Raw genomic sequence first — 20839 nt, 5'->3', positions numbered from 1 at the left:
CTAGGAATTTCTAGATGTTTTATATTGATTACGAATATATGAGAACCCTTAACAATTAATTTTCAAAGTTTAGTTGTTAATATTAATAATTATCCTTAAATTCTTCTTTTTTTACGACGCTTCTGTAACAATAAACCGTACGGTTCAATTGACCCGTTTCCAAATTATCTGTTCTACCATGGATAAATAACTGACAGGTGAAGCTAATCGAGCCTGTGTCTGGTAAAAAACCAGTCACACCTGATCGGAATAATTACATTATCTCCCTTCACTTGTTCCAAATTTACGAAAAACGGGATTTTTTTATCTATAGGGTACTTCATAATATATTTTTTTACCTATTATAACAAAAAATAAAATAAAATCTGTGAATAAACACATATTATTTGACAGTTTATTTTTCCCCTAACCTCATATTGATGTTAGTAAACATAACATCGTTGGAAATTAAATTTTTAACGAGTGAATGAACAATCGAGAAGATTGACATTTATATATAAATCTTCGAAATTATAATTTAGAAGACACTTCACGTTTTAATTCGTTCTTATTTCATTTAATCGTCTAAGCTGTTGCAATAAAAATTTACGTTATAACTAAAACTTTTTCACGTTTATTTTTGGTGAAAATTTCGTAGAAATTGATTACGTTATCGTAGCGAATTTATAACCAAAGCACACCTGATCAGAACAAGGACAGTTGCGCCGTTCACTTGCTTACTACTCAAATCAGGGGAGCAAACAAGCCGTTACCAAGGCGACAAAAAACACGATCAAAGGAATCGCAGCTACCGAGGTAACTGCATTTAAATTAATAGTTATTTGATAATTGAATTGATTGATAATAAATTGAATTACACCATTTTTCCTTTTAAAAAAAAATTAATTTAAAAATTCATGGAGTTATAAAATACAGTGAGAAATATGGAAATATACATTTGATTCAACTGTCAATGTTGATGTGACCATCTCCAGGCATTCTCGTTTTATTCCCCCACCCTCAGTTTATCGAAAGCGAGATAGAAAAGAAGAAATAGGCCAGTTCATGGCAATTTAACACTCTCAATAACAAATATAATTATAAATAAATGTAACAAACATTTAAATTTTTTAAATTTACACATTAATGGGAATATGCAGTAGACGTTATTATATCTAATTAATTATTTATTTATAAAGGAAAATATTACGTATAAATAAATGAAAAAATCAAAATAATTCCCGGGATTGGCCTAAAACGGGATATATACGAACGAGGTGAAATAAAGAGCGATAGCTGAGCGCTGACAACAGGAATAGAGCAACACAGGCACATCAGTCGGGGTGCAGGTGGCACAAGGTGATCAATGCAGCGGTGGCGGCTGTAAAATGCTAGTCTCCGATGGTTACAGTCGCCGGAGGAGGGCGCCCGCATTCGTGGCTCTCTACCCTCGACCCGGAGCTAAGACAACACATACAGAACTGTCCGTGTCCTTGCAACCACATGGGGTACGGGAATGTCCTAGACTACCAGGTGAGTTAAAAAAATATTATTTTCTTTAATATTGAAAACGGTATTATCTCAAAAGTGTGGGGGATTTGTCGAAATTGTTGAGTGATACATTTTTATACGGGAGATAGTAAAAAAAAAGCATTACGAACGGCATTTAAACACTACACAGGGTGAACTCGTTACATAAAGCGATTAGGTCATTATTTAACGTTGTGTGGGGGTAACTTACGCCCTCTATTGTGCAATTTTAAATATTTTTAAAGAGATTCATTTATAAATTAATAAATAATTGTATTATAACATAAAAAAGTTGGGTATTATTATCATATTATGATCTAATACTATGTTTAACTCAAACAAAAGCAACATACCATTTGTATAACCCTCGTTTTCTAATTTGTCGGCGGATAACAAATTTTAGTACATTTTCATATGTTCTAGTACATAAAAAAATATCTAATAGTCATACAGATACGTTTAACCATCGCTGCCAGATTTTAAAAGTCGATTAGAGATATGTTCATATTTATTAATATTATAAAAAACATTTTTTGTTTATTTTTTTATTAAATTATAATTGGTTGTTGTAATAAAATATGCCATACAACATACGAGGGAGATTTGATAATATTTCCTTTAGTTTTCGCCATGTTTTTGAAGTAATCTGTCAAATTTTCAAAAATAATTTTATAGATAATTTACCTGTACCATATGTAAAGTTAAAAAAGAAGATACATTCTTACGGTAAAGTAAATTTTTCATTAAAAAACTGACTTCCCCTCGTGTATTCACTTAATTTCAATAACAGTCATTTACAAATGTTGAGATTGGAATTTATAGTTGTTTCTTATACGTTTCCGCGCCCTTTGAACCTTAGAATATGGTTTTATTGGTAGACGAAAAACGTTAATGGAATATGTACATTAATCTCGACTTCCTGCTCGGAATTCTGATCCGCCGAAAAACATATCGATAAAAACATATCAAGAAAATTATTTCTATTCAGTTTGATTTAAAAGTGGTAACATTTATTGACGGTTTACACACAAAACGTAATTTTTTGACGTTAATATTTGAAGTTTTAACGTTACACAAAAATTAAACAACATAAAACATTTCAACTGTCAATATAAATGATTGTTCCATGTCGGGCAACAGCAGTGGCCACTATAATAGACATAAAGAGATAATCTTCTTTTTTTATGTCTTTATAACTAAATGAAAACCATGACTATGAGTCATCAACTGTATACGATGGTTAATTTTTTTATATTTTCGTGTATATTTAGACGTTTCAAATAACAGAAAACTTTTAGCTTGTCAATAAAATTAAACAAAAAGGACGTGTGGAATAATCGATCCCAGATGAAAATTTACTATAAAATTTAATATATCGTGGAACAGTGCAATTGATATAATAATCTTCTTTTTTATCTATGAATTTTGTCTACTTCTTATCACTCATCTCACAATAAGATTTTTTTAATTGTTTATTATATCCTCTGTATATACTTTTTGAGTTCGTAAATCATATCAAAAGCTTAAAAAAAACTAATATTTATTCGATTGTAACAAATCTAAAAGGTTTATTTTCCTAGAACACATACAAAACCCAAGAGGAAGACAATTCAAACAATTTACGCAGATAACAAACTGTCATTTCATTTTCCGGCAGTGAGACTCTAAACGGGTTCGTAATTCATCGGAATAACGCGTCACTATATACGTCATTATCTGGTATAAAGTCATTTCATTTAACGATTGTTGTTGTTAGTTGTATCTGTATCATTTAATTGAAGTAAACTGTTATACCGACAGAGAATCGTGATATAATGGCAAGATATGTAAAATATAATGAATTTTAGTTTGTTATTGAGGAATTTGTCGGTAAATTGAGTTTTATTTTAATTTCAGATCTGATTTAAAATACAACTGTATATATTGATTAAAATCTTTGTTTATATTATGACTAATAATTAATGAATATTGCGATTTCACGTTATTAATGGGAAATCAAATGACAATTACTTATTGGATAGAAGTACACCAATGCTAATTTTTTCTCATGTATGTTTGTCCTTTAAGCAAATGTATCCAAAATTTCATCCCAATATTCGTCTAATTTTGGACAATATGAATTTTTGAATGATAGCATGTTTTTTATTCTCATTTTTACTACCTAAACTTTATCGTCCCGTACTTCATGAATATCTGCATATAATACTTTGCTGATTTTTTTCCATGTATATTTATCTTTTAAGCAAATGTCTCCAAAATTTAATTTCCATATTCATATTATTTTGGACAATATGAATTTTTGAATGATAGCATGTTTTTTATTCTCATTTTTACTACCTAAACTTTATCGTCCCGTACTTCATGAATATCTGCATATAATACTTTGCTGATTTTTTTCCATGTATATTTATCTTTTAAGCAAATGTCTCCAAAATTTAATTTCCATATTCATATTATTTTGGAAAATATGAATTTTTGAATGATAGCATGTTTTTTATTCTCATTTTTACTACCTAAACTTTATCGTCCCGTACTTCATGAATATCTGCATACAATACTATGCTGATTTTTTTCCATGTATATTTATCTTTTAAGCAAATGTCTCCAAAATTTAATTTCCATATTCATATTATTTTGGACAATATGAATTTTTGAATGATAGCATGTTTTTTATTCTCACTTTTACTACCTAAATTTTATCGTCCCGTACTTCATGAATATCTGCATATAATACTTTGCTGATTTTTTTCAATGTATATTTATCTTTTAAGCAAATGTCTCCAAAATTTAATTTCCATATTCATATTATTTTGGAAATTATGAATTTTTGAATGAGAGCATGTTTTTGATTCTTATTTTTACTACCTAAACTTTATCGACCCGTACTTCATGAATATCTGCATATAATACTTTGCTGATTTTTTCCATGTATATTTATCTTTTAAGCAGATGTCTCCGAAATTTAATTGCCATATTCATATTATTTTGGACAATATGAATTTTTGAATGATAGCATGTTTTTTATTCTCATTTTTACTACCTAAACTTTATCGTCCCGTACTTCATGAATATCTGCATATAATACTTTGCTGATTTTTTCCTTGTATATTTATCTTTTAAGCAGATGTCTCCGAAATTTAATTGCCATATTCATATTATTTTGGACAATATGAATTTTTGAATGATAGCATGTTTTTTATTCTCATTTTTACTACCTAAACTTTATCGTCCCGTACTTCATGAATATCTGCATATAATACTTTGCTGATTTTTTTCCATGTATATTTATCTTTTAAGCAAATGTCTCCAAAATTTAATTTCCATATTCATATTATTTTGGACAATATGAATTTTTGAATGATAGCATGTTTTTTATTCTCACTTTTACTACCTAAATTTTATCGTCCCGTACTTCATGAATATCTGCATATAATACTTTGCTGATTTTTTTCCATGTATATTTATCTTTTAAGCAAATGTCTCCAAAATTTAATTTCCATATTCATATTATTTTGGAAATTATGAATTTTTGAATGAGAGCATGTTTTTGATTCTTATTTTTACTACCTAAACTTTATCGACCCGTACTTCATGAATATCTGCATATAATACTTTGCTGATTTTTTCCATGTATATTTATCTTTTAAGCAAATGTCTCCAAAATTTAATTTCCATATTCATATTATTTTGGACAATATGAATTTTTGAATGATAGCATGTTTTTTATTCTCACTTTTACTACCTAAATTTTATCGTCCCGTACTTCATGAATATCTGCATATAATACTTTGCTGATTTTTTTCAATGTATATTTATCTTTTAAGCAAATGTCTCCAAAATTTAATTTCCATATTCATATTATTTTGGAAATTATGAATTTTTGAATGAGAGCATGTTTTTGATTCTTATTTTTACTACCTAAACTTTATCGACCCGTACTTCATGAATATCTGCATATAATACTTTGCTGATTTTTTCCATGTATATTTATCTTTTAAGCAGATGTCTCCGAAATTTAATTGCCATATTCATATTATTTTGGACAATATGAATTTTTGAATGATAGCATGTTTTTTATTCTCATTTTTACTACCTAAACTTTATCGTCCCGTACTTCATGAATATCTGCATATAATACTTTGCTGATTTTTTTCCATGTATATTTATCTTTTAAGCAAATGTCTCCAAAATTTAATTTCCATATTCATATTATTTTGGACAATATGAATTTTTGAATGATAGCATGTTTTTTATTCTCACTTTTACTACCTAAATTTTATCGTCCCGTACTTCATGAATATCTGCATATAATACTTTGCTGATTTTTTTCCATGTATATTTATCTTTTAAGCAAATGTCTCCAAAATTTAATTTCCATATTCATATTATTTTGGAAATTATGAATTTTTGAATGATAGCATGTTTTTTATTCTCATTTTTACTACCTAAACTTTATCGTCCCGTACTTCATGAATATCTGCATATAATACTTTGCTGATTTTTTTCCATGTATATTTATCTTTTAAGCAAATGTCTCCAAAATTTAATTTCCATATTCATATTATTTTGGAAAATATGAATTTTTGAATGATAGCATGTTTTTTATTCTCATTTTTACTACCTAAACTTTATCGTCCCGTACTTCATGAATATCTGCATACAATACTATGCTGATTTTTTTCCATGTATATTTATCTTTTAAGCAAATGTCTCCAAAATTTAATTTCCATATTCATATTATTTTGGACAATATGAATTTTTGAATGATAGCATGTTTTTTATTCTCACTTTTACTACCTAAATTTTATCGTCCCGTACTTCATGAATATCTGCATATAATACTTTGCTGATTTTTTTCAATGTATATTTATCTTTTAAGCAAATGTCTCCAAAATTTAATTTCCATATTCATATTATTTTGGAAATTATGAATTTTTGAATGAGAGCATGTTTTTGATTCTTATTTTTACTACCTAAACTTTATCGACCCGTACTTCATGAATATCTGCATATAATACTTTGCTGATTTTTTCCATGTATATTTATCTTTTAAGCAGATGTCTCCGAAATTTAATTGCCATATTCATATTATTTTGGACAATATGAATTTTTGAATGATAGCATGTTTTTTATTCTCATTTTTACTACCTAAACTTTATCGTCCCGTACTTCATGAATATCTGCATATAATACTTTGCTGATTTTTTCCTTGTATATTTATCTTTTAAGCAGATGTCTCCGAAATTTAATTGCCATATTCATATTATTTTGGACAATATGAATTTTTGAATGATAGCATGTTTTTTATTCTCATTTTTACTACCTAAACTTTATCGTCCCGTACTTCATGAATATCTGCATATAATACTTTGCTGATTTTTTTCCATGTATATTTATCTTTTAAGCAAATGTCTCCAAAATTTAATTTCCATATTCATATTATTTTGGACAATATGAATTTTTGAATGATAGCATGTTTTTTATTCTCACTTTTACTACCTAAATTTTATCGTCCCGTACTTCATGAATATCTGCATATAATACTTTGCTGATTTTTTTCCATGTATATTTATCTTTTAAGCAAATGTCTCCAAAATTTAATTTCCATATTCATATTATTTTGGAAATTATGAATTTTTGAATGAGAGCATGTTTTTGATTCTTATTTTTACTACCTAAACTTTATCGACCCGTACTTCATGAATATCTGCATATAATACTTTGCTGATTTTTTCCATGTATATTTATCTTTTAAGCAAATGTCTCCAAAATTTAATTTCCATATTCATATTATTTTGGACAATATGAATTTTTGAATGATAGCATGTTTTTTATTCTCACTTTTACTACCTAAATTTTATCGTCCCGTACTTCATGAATATCTGCATATAATACTTTGCTGATTTTTTTCAATGTATATTTATCTTTTAAGCAAATGTCTCCAAAATTTAATTTCCATATTCATATTATTTTGGAAATTATGAATTTTTGAATGAGAGCATGTTTTTGATTCTTATTTTTACTACCTAAACTTTATCGACCCGTACTTCATGAATATCTGCATATAATACTTTGCTGATTTTTTCCATGTATATTTATCTTTTAAGCAGATGTCTCCGAAATTTAATTGCCATATTCATATTATTTTGGACAATATGAATTTTTGAATGATAGCATGTTTTTTATTCTCATTTTTACTACCTAAACTTTATCGTCCCGTACTTCATGAATATCTGCATATAATACTTTGCTGATTTTTTTCCATGTATATTTATCTTTTAAGCAAATGTCTCCAAAATTTAATTTCCATATTCATATTATTTTGGACAATATGAATTTTTGAATGATAGCATGTTTTTTATTCTCACTTTTACTACCTAAATTTTATCGTCCCGTACTTCATGAATATCTGCATATAATACTTTGCTGATTTTTTTCCATGTATATTTATCTTTTAAGCAAATGTCTCCAAAATTTAATTTCCATATTCATATTATTTTGGAAATTATGAATTTTTGAATGATAGCATGTTTTTTATTCTCATTTTTACTACCTAAACTTTATCGTCCCGTACTTCATGAATATCTGCATATAATACTTTGCTGATTTTTTTCCATGTATATTTATCTTTTAAGCAAATGTCTCCAAAATTTAATTGCCATATTCATATTATTTTGGACAATATGAATTTTTGAATGAGAGCATGTTTTTTATCTTCATTTTTACTACCTAAAGTTTATCGCCCCGTTTTTCATGAATATCTGCATATAATACTTTGCTGATTTTTTCCATGTATATTTATCTTTTAAGCAGATGTCTCCGAAATTTAATTCCCATATTCATATTATTTTGGACAATATGAATTTATGAATGAGAGCATGTTTTTTATTCTTATTTTTACTACTTAAACTTTATCGTCCCGTACTTCATGAATATCTGCATATAATACTTTGCTGATTTTTTCCATGTATATTTATCTTTTAAGCAGATGTCTCCGAAATTTAATTGCCATATTCATATTATTTTGGACAATATGAATTTTTGAATGATAACATGTTTTTTATTCTCATTTTTACTACCTAAACTTTATCGTCCCGTACTTCATGAATATCTGCATATAATACTTTGCTGATTTTTTTCCATGTATATTTATCTTTTAAGCAAATGTCTCCAAAATTTAATTTCCATATTCATATTATTTTGGACAATATGAATTTTTGAATGAGAGCATGTTTTTTATCTTCATTTTTACTACCTAAAGTTTATCGCCCCGTTTTTCATGAATATCTGCATATAATACTTTGCTGATTTTTCCCATGTATATTTATCTTTTAAGCAGATGTCTCCGAAATTTAATTGCCATATTCATATTATTTTGGACAATATGAATTTTTGAATGATAGCATGTTTTTTATTCTCATTTTTACTACCTAAATTTTATCGTCCCGTACTTCATGAATATCTGCATATAATACTTTGCTGATTTTTTTCCATGTATATTTATCTTTTAAGCAAATGTCTCCAAAATTTAATTTCCATATTCATATTATTTTGGAAATTATGAATTTTTGAATGATAGCATGTTTTTTATTCTCATTTTTACTACCTAAACTTTATCGTCCCGTACTTCATGAATATCTGCATATAATACTTTGCTGATTTTTTTCCATGTATATTTATCTTTTAAGCAAATGTCTCCAGAATTTAATTTCCATATTCATATTATTTTGGAAAATATGAATTTTTGAATGATAGCATGTTTTTTATTCTCACTTTTACTACCTAAATTTTATCGTCCCGTACTTCATGAATATCTGCATATAATACTTTGCTGATTTTTTTCCATGTATATTTATCTTTTAAGCAAATGTCTCCAAAATTTAATTGCCATATTCATATTATTTTGGAAAATATGAATTTTTGAATGATAGCATGTTTTTTATTCTCATTTTTACTACCTAAACTTTATCGTCCCGTACTTCATGAATATCTGCATATAATACTTTGCTGATTTTTTTCCATGTATATTTATCTTTTAAGCAAATGTCTCCAGAATTTAATTTCCATATTCATATTATTTTGGAAAATATGAATTTTTGAATGATAGCATGTTTTTTATTCTCACTTTTACTACCTAAATTTTATCGTCCCGTACTTCATGAATATCTGCATATAATACTTTGCTGATTTTTTTCCATGTATATTTATCTTTTAAGCAAATGTCTCCAAAATTTAATTGCCATATTCATATTATTTTGGAAAATATGAATTTTTGAATGATAGCATGTTTTTTATTCTCATTTTTACTACCTAAACTTTATCGTCCCGTACTTCATGAATATCTGCATATAATACTTTGCTGATTTTTTTCCATGTATATTTATCTTTTAAGCAAATGTCTCCAAAATTTAATTGCCATATTCATATTATTTTGGACAATATGAATGTTTGAATGAGAGCATGTTTTTTATCTTCATTTTTACTACCTAAAGTTTATCGCCCCGTTTTTCATGAATATCTGCATATAATACTTTGCTGATTTTTTCCATGTATATTTATCTTTTAAGCAGATGTCTCCGAAATTTAATTCCCATATTCATATTATTTTGGACAATATGAATTTATGAATGAGAGCATGTTTTTTATTCTTATTTTTACTACCTAAACTTTATCGTCCCGTACTTCATGAATATCTGCATATAATACTTTGCTGATTTTTTTCCATGTATATTTATCTTTTAAGCAAATGTCTCCAAAATTTAATTGCCATATTCATATTATTTTGGACAATATGAATTTTTGAATGAGAGCATGTTTTTTATCTTCATTTTTACTACCTAAAGTTTATCGCCCCGTTTTTCATGAATATCTGCATATAATACTTTGCTGATTTTTCCCATGTATATTTATCTTTTAAGCAGATGTCTCCGAAATTTAATTGCCATATTCATATTATTTTGGACAATATGAATTTTTGAATGATAGCATGTTTTTTATTCTCATTTTTACTACCTAAACTTTATCGTCCCGTACTTCATGAATATCTGCATATAATACTTTGCTGATTTTTTTCCATGTATATTTATCTTTTAAGCAAATGTCTCCAGAATTTAATTTCCATATTCATATTATTTTGGAAAATATGAATTTTTGAATGATAGCATGTTTTTTATTCTCACTTTTACTACCTAAATTTTATCGTCCCGTACTTCATGAATATCTGCATATAATACTTTGCTGATTTTTTTCCATGTATATTTATCTTTTAAGCAAATGTCTCCAAAATTTAATTGCCATATTCATATTATTTTGGAAAATATGAATTTTTGAATGATAGCATGTTTTTTATTCTCATTTTTACTACCTAAACTTTATCGTCCCGTACTTCATGAATATCTGCATATAATACTTTGCTGATTTTTTTCCATGTATATTTATCTTTTAAGCAAATGTCTCCAGAATTTAATTTCCATATTCATATTATTTTGGAAAATATGAATTTTTGAATGATAGCATGTTTTTTATTCTCACTTTTACTACCTAAATTTTATCGTCCCGTACTTCATGAATATCTGCATATAATACTTTGCTGATTTTTTTCCATGTATATTTATCTTTTAAGCAAATGTCTCCAAAATTTAATTGCCATATTCATATTATTTTGGAAAATATGAATTTTTGAATGATAGCATGTTTTTTATTCTCATTTTTACTACCTAAACTTTATCGTCCCGTACTTCATGAATATCTGCATATAATACTTTGCTGATTTTTTTCCATGTATATTTATCTTTTAAGCAAATGTCTCCAAAATTTAATTGCCATATTCATATTATTTTGGACAATATGAATGTTTGAATGAGAGCATGTTTTTTATCTTCATTTTTACTACCTAAAGTTTATCGCCCCGTTTTTCATGAATATCTGCATATAATACTTTGCTGATTTTTTCCATGTATATTTATCTTTTAAGCAGATGTCTCCGAAATTTAATTCCCATATTCATATTATTTTGGACAATATGAATTTATGAATGAGAGCATGTTTTTTATTCTTATTTTTACTACCTAAACTTTATCGTCCCGTACTTCATGAATATCTGCATATAATACTTTGCTGATTTTTTTCCATGTATATTTATCTTTTAAGCAAATGTCTCCAAAATTTAATTGCCATATTCATATTATTTTGGACAATATGAATTTTTGAATGAGAGCATGTTTTTTATCTTCATTTTTACTACCTAAAGTTTATCGCCCCGTACTTCATGAATATCTGCATATAATACTTTGCTGATTTTTTCCATGTATATTTATCTTTTAAGCAAATGTCTCCAAAATTTAATTTCCATATTCATATTATTTTGGAAAATATGAATTTTTGAATGATAGCATGTTTTTTATTCTCATTTTTACTACCTAAACTTTATCGTCCCGTACTTCATGAATATCTGCATATAAACTTTGATATTTTTTTTCCATATATATTCGTCTTTTAAGCAAATGTCATCAAAATTTCATCGCAATCTTCGTATTATTTTGGAAAATATGAATTTTTGAATAGCATGTTTTTTATTCTCATTTTTACTACCTAAACTTTATCGTCCCGTACTTCATGAATATCTGCATATAATACTTTGATGATTTTTTTCCATGTATATTCGTCTTTTAAGCAAATGTCACCAAAATTTAATCCCAATATTCATATTATTTTGGACAATATGAATTTTTGAATGATAGCATAGATTTTTCATTCTCATTTTTACTACCTAAGCTTTATTGCCCCGTACTACGTGAATATATCCACATAATGCTTTGGTTATTTTTTTTTCCATGTATATTCGTCCTTTTAGCAAATATCTTTATAATTTGATCTTAGTATTCGAATTATTTTGGTCAATAAATTTTTTTTAGTAAAAACACGTTTTTTATAAATTCACTTCAACACTTCAGATATTACTAATATCCTAAACATCCTTGTTATTCCTTGACACCCCATATATAAAAAACAAATACTTCTTCAAGTAATTCATTCCTCTTTATACGACGATTTTTTGTAATTTTTATTCGATTTAAAACTGTCAAATCTACGTATTTTGATTAATGAAACATATTCCCTTAAAATTCCGAAACTGTTTAATATCTAAAAATTGAGGTTATGTATTTGAAAGAACTGGAAATAATATATCATATTGGCACTACATCTACAACGCATGACCCGAAAATACCAAGAAATAGGAAGGAAACACAAAAAATAAATTAAAAATTGATTAATGATCCTTTTTTTTTATTGGTTCGGTATACGTGAACTTGTCTCATCATAAATTCCATTTCCGCATCTCAAAATATACAGAATGTCCATGTTACACGCATTCGAGTACATCCTTCACAATGCTATTGTTTCAGATCCCCCATTGCGCTCACGAATATCCAATTCGAGAAACATCCTTTAACGTGCCTCAATATTACAATGACGTTCGAGATTATTACCACCCCTACGACTACCACGGCTCCATAGAATCATGTTCTTGCAGCACATCCAGCGACACTTCAAAAACAACTTTCAAAGGCCCTTGGTGCATCTGTATAATAATCTGCGTTTTAATCGCGACTCTAACCGCCGGTTTAGGCCTACCCCTAGCTCTAGGTCCACACATCCCCCCCCAAACCTCCGAACAACGACTCAATGTCATAAAAAAACTATTAAAAGAACAACCCCTAATCGACGGCCACAACGATCTACCCTGGAACCTCAGAAAATTCGTTCACAATAAATTATTCAATTTAAACTTAAGTTCTATAAGTGATCGAGAACCTTGGGCGACTAGTAAATGGTCTCATACGGATATACCGAAACTTAGAGCCGGTCTATTGGGGGCTCAATTCTGGTCTGCTTACGTGCCTTGCAAAGCTCAACATCTCGACGCTGTACAAGTCACTTTAGAGCAGATAGACGTCATCAAAAGGCTGGTCGAGTTCAATTCTAATCATTTCTCATTGGTGAGGTCTACGCGGGAAATTAGATCGGTCCATAAGGAAGGGAGGATCGCTTCGTTGATTGGAGTCGAAGGAGGACACGCTTTAGGTAATTCCTTAGCCGTTTTGAGGACTTTCTACAGTCTAGGTGCTAGGTGAGTAATTTGTTTTCAAGGTTTTATAATCGAATTACGAGGTTAAATTTTAGATATTTAACCATCACCCATTCGTGCGACACCCCTTGGGCAACAGGGACCAATACCAAGACCAGAGACGGTCTTTCGGAATTCGGGAAGAGCGTTATTAAAGAAATGAACCGTCTTGGTATGATTATAGATCTTTCTCATACATCTATGACCACTGCCAAAGCGGCGCTCAATATATCCCGAGCGCCGGTTATATTTTCACATTCAAGCGCCTTTTCGTTGTGCAATTCCTCTAGGAACGTACCCGACGACGTGCTCAAATTGATAGCGCACAACGGAGGAGTAGTCATGGTAAATTTTTACACTTACCATGTTACTTGTAACGAAACTGCCACTATACAAGACGTTATTAAACATATTAATCATATTAGGACTGTTGCTGGTATCGAACACGTCGGAATCGGAGCTGGTAAGTTTTTAATTTCCACCCTGTATATTTGTTTTATTGAAATTTTACCGTATCCGAATGCTAAATGTGTTTTTACCACCATTTCGTTTGATTTTTTCTTTCTTCGTATATTGGCAACGTTGTAATACAAGAAAATCGGAAATCTTATCAGGAGCGGTTCGTGCCCAACGTTTAACATATCGTAACTTTAAAGGGACAAACTGTAAAATCCGAATGTTGATTTTTGATTGTGTATTCAAAGTATTTTCAATAAATAATTACAATTTATGATAATTTTTTTCAGAATATAACTTTTCATTAAAAAATCAATTGAAAGTAAAAGCAAAAAAACTGTAAAAGTTACGATATGTTAACCATTGGGCATGAGCCGCCCCTGGCTTTCAAATAGTATTATTTATTCCGTCAAACATGAATATATATAATCATCCATTAAAAAAAATTTAAATATGAAAGGGAATCATTTTGCTTTGAAAATTTTGTTTCAAATTCTATAAAAAAGGGTTTTTTTTTAATAAAAGAAGTTCGAAAAATGTATCATTTGTTCAGAAAAACAATTATTATAAAAGAATATATAATAAAAATTCATGAAAATGATATCAAATATCATTGTTATGTACCAAATGATGTTTTAACGACTAATTATGACGTAATGTTTAAACGCCGAGCATAAATATTTATAAGTACATAGATAATACGAAAACATAGAGGTTAAACTTTTGATTCTTTTCTACGGAGGGTAGAGAAAGAAGTAGTATCTTTCATATGGGGGAAAATTTGGAAAAAGTGACCCGCTGTATACGATATATAACAATTCAAAAACTTTTTGATACAAGAAGTTCGAAAAATATATCATTTGTTCGGAAAAACAATTATTATAGATGAATAATTAATAAAAATTCATGAAAATGAGATCAAATGTTATTGTTATGTACCAAATGATGTTTTAACGACTAATTATGACGTAACGTTTAAACATAGAGGGTTAAACTTTTGATTTCTTTCTGTGGAGGGTAGAGAGAGGAGTATCTTTGATATGGAGGGAAATTTGGGAAAAGTGTCCGAATTTATACGATAAATTACAATTCAAAAACTTTTTGATACGAGGAGATCGAAAAATAAACCATAAATTATTACATGCGGAAAATTGATGAAAATCGGATTTTATGATAAATTATGAATTTGATTCGAAAACTATCATGATTTTTATGTTTTTCAAATAAAAATACATACTATTCCATAATTTTTTTTCAACTATTATGTCAAATAATCCAGAAATTTAACAAAAAATTTGACTTGCATAAAAAATTCTATATTTTCGAAACCAATCGAGATATCGATTTATTTTTCATATGAATCGATTGAGAAGACTTGTATCTAAATTACTCTTTATATTGGTTTTCATCAGTTTCATATTTGTGCGAAATATACAGGGTTTAAGTTGGAGCAAACCTCGTATACTTATATTTAAATATTTCATTTATTTAATGAAAAGCTTTCATTACTTCACTTATTTTCAATTATTTATAAACTTTATGAATTACGGAAGTCTAATATATAAATAATAATAAAATTAATATAACAAAAATTTAATGAAATTTTGTTTTAAATTATCTCTGAAGTAAAATTAAACGTGGCAACCAAGCGTACTGTTAAGGTCAGATGACCACTATAACCTAAAACTTATAGGCTATAAGTACGTATTCGAAAATAAACAGTTGCTGATGTTCAGATGAACTAAATAATTAAACTTAGTATAAAAAAAACTGATTGCTACAAAACTATAAAACGAACAGAAAATATTGATGAAGAATCTACTTGTACAATAAAAAAACAAAAGATTCATAAGTATAAGTTGGATTTTAGCGGAAATGGTGTAAACTTTGAGACTTCAGTATGTCAACTGCCAACTTCTAATCAACTTACCAAATTTTATATTTATTATTTATATTTTATTTATTCCAGTAAATATGATCTCAATATAAACGTATGCGGAACTATCGTATTTATTTATAGAAGTTATACAGCGTTGCCAAGTTTTTTTTAAATATAATTTAATGATTGTAACTATGGAAAAATTGTTTTTTCGTATTGTACCTGCTCGTTTTCAGGATATGACGGGATAAATATGACACCTAGTGGATTAGAAGACGTGTCTAAATATCCTTATCTCTTAGCCGAACTGCTAGCTGACCCTAATTGGACGGAAAAAGACGTTGTGTCATTGGCCGGTTTGAATTTATTGAGAGTATTCGAAGGAGTCGAAGAAGTAAGAGACAAATGGAAGAACGAACAGGTACTTCCGGTGGAAGACGAAATCCCACCTATGCATAACCCGTGCTCCTCGTTATATTCTTGACGACGGTTTTATAGATTTTTAGGATATCGAAGGTTGAATAAGCTTTTTAGTCTGTCGTTTTAGAGGAATGTATTTGTGTATAGTATGACAATATTTTTGACGCGTAGGTTTAATTAATCTAACCGATTTCTTCTTATATTGTTGGCCTTTTACTTCGAAACTCGCAGCCAAATAAAACTGTTTCTGGAGAATAAAACTTACGAGGTGTGGTGGAAAATTATTTTGATAAGGATGTTAAATCTGGTGAATAAGAGGTATGTGGAGAAACAGGAAGACTTCTATCCGCAAAAAAGATTAAATGAATGACGTTGGTCCATTTTTTGATACTTTTCGTCTCTGATCGATTTTCATTCCCTCACGTGACTTTTAAAAAGTTATAATATCATCACCATAGACAAATTTTACTATTTATTGAGTTTTTTCAGCGTCTCATGAAAATTTTATTTATCACACCTCGTATCTTTCCTTATAATATTGGCCTCTTGTTAAGATATGCACATCCAGTTAATTTCTTTCTGACACAGAACAAATAATTATTTCTAAGAAACGTAGAACGTAAACAAATCATAGAACCAAAAATGTATTTCTTGTACTGTTAGCCTCCACCTTTGAGCTGCTCAGGCAATTTAACCAGTAGTACAAATATTATCCACAGAACAAAAAATTTACTTACGGGGTGCGGTGGAAAATTATTTCGATAAGAATACAAAGTAAAAAGGTGAAATATAAGTTTGATTGAGTTAAATCTGGTGAGTAAGAGGTATGTGGAGAAACGGGAAGACTTCTAACCGTCAAAAACTCGCGAAATAACAACAAATAGTGACGCGGGTCGTTGTCAAAATTGAAATAAAGATGAAGGATCATTTTCATGTCCATATTTTGATATTCTTTGTCCCCGACGAATTAAATCCCTCAAGTGACATGTAAAAAGTTGTTATATCATCAGCATAGACAATTTTTTTAGTCTTGAATTTGAAATGTGATGATAATACGTGTCACGAGCTGCTGTATTTTTCGTCAGTATTGGCCTGTTGCTTTAAGTTGCACAGCCAGTACATTTCTTTCTGACACAGAACAAAGAATTACTTTATCATATATTGTTGGCATTTTTCTTCGAGTTGCACAACCACTTTAATCAATTTTGACAGATACAGAAAACTTATATATATGAAATTTGATGAAAAAATTCGAAAATTAACGCTTGATATACTTTACAGTATGTCAAAATGACAAATTCAATTTATTTTTCTCTAGCGCGTATACAAAACGTAATGACATTTGAATATTTAGTTCTGTGGTTACAGACGTTTGACCTTTGACGTATTTCGACATTGTTTTCACCCATACCGTAACATTAGACATCTGTCTAAGTTCTATGGTTCGCACCAACGATCTATATCATGTAACTTATTTTTGAGTTGTTTCGGAAGTTGTTTGCCGTCTAATATCTAATTACCTTTGTGCTCTATCCACTTCAAACTTCTCTATAACCTTATTATAGCAAATAATATAACTTTCTACGGATATTTTCGATTGAGAAGCCTCTATTGAGACTTACCTTTGGCAGAAATAAATGTGTCTGACTCTTCTGTGTTGTATACTTAACACGCACAATATAAGATTGATTTTGCGTATAGAAAAATCTGGACAGAAGCTATAACGTCTTTGTGTAAGAAAAATAGCTATGTGACTGTTTTTCAAGAAAGTAATGGCGCCCGTGCCTGCGCGCGCCTTCGGTTTCTGCTGTCATGGGGCCTCGCGGATGTAAACAAGATAAAAAAACTTTCACTCGTACTTTTTTGTAATTTCTTTATTTATATCTATAAATGTTATTTTCTTCAAGAAACTCATGTGCCCCAATAGTTAATAACATTGTTCAATCATTTGAACAGACATCTGTTTCGCGCAGTTCTCTTATTGGAGCCGCCATTATCGTCTTAGCTCGTGGCCAACCAATCGCATGTCCAGAATTTCCCATACGGGGACAAATATAATTCTAGAACGCCCTCTGTGTGTATGCTATGAAACTAATACTGTGTAAATAGATTTTTTTTTGTTTTGATTCGACTAAGGGATAAATTTTTCATTTTTGATTTTGAAAAAAAAGTTGCTCGTTTTTTTTTATTTTTGTATTTTGAAAATTTTCATTACCGCTCAAAAAATATATTTTTCAAAATTTTATTTCTGTTTACATTTAAAAAAAATTAAAATGTCAAAATTCTAAGTACTTTATAAAAAAAATCATATTTTTCAAGAAACCTTGTATATTATAAAAAAAATTAATATCTGATGTTTGTTTTTCATAATTTAGAACATGCAAAATTTTTTATCAAGAATACCTTTTTTCGTTAAAATTAATAATAATAAAAGTTTCTATTAAATTATGGGGACATACTGTACAGTCAGTTTCAATAGTTTTTTTACGTGGATTTTGATGTCTACTAGTGTTTTCGTATTAGGACACTACCAGGTTTTTTTGGAAATAATAGTATCTTATTTATTAAGCGTATTTAAGTAATTATATTTTACAACGCCGCTCGTTTTATTCACTGGATAAATTCTTCTTTTTTGCGAAATAAAACGACTTACCTACACAACGTGGTATAAAATCACAATGCATTTCCAAAATAATAATAAATAATTAAATTATCTTTGCATACAACATTTCATTTATACAGAATATTATATTATCGACGTAACCCCGTATAATACGATTTATTATTGTTCATAATAATTATGTAAAAAATATTTTTAAAACCAGTACACTTTCACATGTTTATCGCCATCTTTATATAAAAATTCTGTAGACGTTTAGATTTTCGAAAAGCTTATATTTCTAAACTTGTTTTTTGGAAAACGCTTTTCAAAACTGTAGATTTAAACCAAACAGAAAATTGTAGATATAAACACAATTTGAACCGAATAAAAATCTATCAGCTCGGTAGTAAATTATTCATTTGAATATTGAAATAACCTCAATTCGACTCATAGCAAATGAACTACTACATTGAACAACGTGAACAGGAAATATCATATATTAAATATTAGCGCTGTTGCCAAATTATCAAAATATTAATTGAAATATTTTATTTGTATTAAGTATAGAATCAAATGTTCTACAATAACATCGATCAACAACAGAAAAGTCGATATGGAATGAAGTGTAAGTATTTGATGTCAATAATATACTTTATTTCAAGATTCGTGAGTAGCAGTTCCCTATCTTCGTGATACGAAACATCTCTATTAATATTAAATAATAAACATATGATAAGTTTGTAGAGATGTTTCCACGTTGTAATTTGTTTCCAGTTCTAAAATCATGTAAGTTTATTATGGTTAGTAGTGATAGGAAATAATTTTTAATTGAAAAATAATTAATTGTTGGGATTAATCGATAAAACTAGAAATTCTAACAATAACCTGATTCTGCTAACAATAAATCTTACAACATCGTAGATCAATGACACAGGGCTGCCAATACTTAACATCAAATTTCCACTGTTACGCGAGTAATGATTTCAGTCACACTTGAATATAAATATATTTGTACCTGCAAATTTTAGATAAAAACACTGTAATAAGAAGTGTTTTTGTTTATATCTGCATTTTCTGTTACAGTTGTCTACAAAATATGTATAAACTGTATAATGTAAAAGAAATATATACATATATCATCAAAAGTGCTGTGTACCTTATGACGATGTCAAGAATGTTGAAATGGTTGACCAGAAAGACCTAAATAATGGGAAATAGGTATCAATTTGTAAATGCCACATTTTTTAAATATGTGAAATTTATTATAAACAAACGTCCTTATATCTGAAATCCTATTTAAAAGATTCAGAAGGTATGCATCTCTCCTGAAAACGTCCTGAATTCTATTCGTCCTATTTTTACTCCCGACAGTATATCGTTTATCTTAAATACTACATTTCAGAACAAGTTTTTTCTATTTTCCAAAAGAGTTGTTCAATGAAAAAATAAATTTTTTGATCCTGTTTCACATGTATGAAAAGATACGATAAGGTATTTGTTGTGGCTTTTGATAGTTTTTAATGTGCAAGTTGGATGTTTATAGAAAAACAATTTATTATAATACGAGAGTAAATATATAGAAATGAATTTATTTAAAAAAAAATTTATATGTTGTTGGGTTTGTAAAATTTATAGAAATACATATTTACCAACGTAGACGCGTAGATATATTTTATATCGTATTTGAGGAAATGTATTTTAATAGATTATAATAAAATAAAGGTTGATTTTGCAATTGGAAGTTTTATTTTAAATATGTGAATATTTTGTAATACCCTTATATAATATATGTGACTTGTTACTATAGAATCCCAGCCACTTCTCCCAACACTCTTACGATATAGAT

The 20839-nt window shown here is 28.5% G+C and overlaps 1 protein-coding gene across 1 annotated transcript; it reads left to right on the top strand.

The window, feature by feature from the left end:
* Positions 1 to 1315: 1315 nt before the first annotated feature.
* On the top strand, positions 1316 to 20728 carry LOC130443161 (dipeptidase 1-like). Its single transcript, XM_056777661.1, has 4 exons — positions 1316 to 1512; positions 12915 to 13639; positions 13693 to 14099; positions 16208 to 20728. Exons 1-4 carry the CDS (start codon positions 1381 to 1383, stop codon positions 16453 to 16455), a joined length of 1512 nt encoding a protein of 503 aa, XP_056633639.1. The 5' UTR covers positions 1316 to 1380; the 3' UTR covers positions 16456 to 20728.
* The last annotated feature ends 111 nt before the right edge of the window (positions 20729 to 20839 follow it).

The sequence above is a fragment of the Diorhabda sublineata genome, chromosome 4 (genome assembly GCF_026230105.1).
Source record: "Diorhabda sublineata isolate icDioSubl1.1 chromosome 4, icDioSubl1.1, whole genome shotgun sequence".
NCBI classification, from domain to species: domain Eukaryota; kingdom Metazoa; phylum Arthropoda; class Insecta; order Coleoptera; family Chrysomelidae; genus Diorhabda; species Diorhabda sublineata.
The sequence above is the reverse complement of the archived record's forward strand: the minus strand, read 5'-3'. Positions and strand labels throughout refer to the sequence as shown.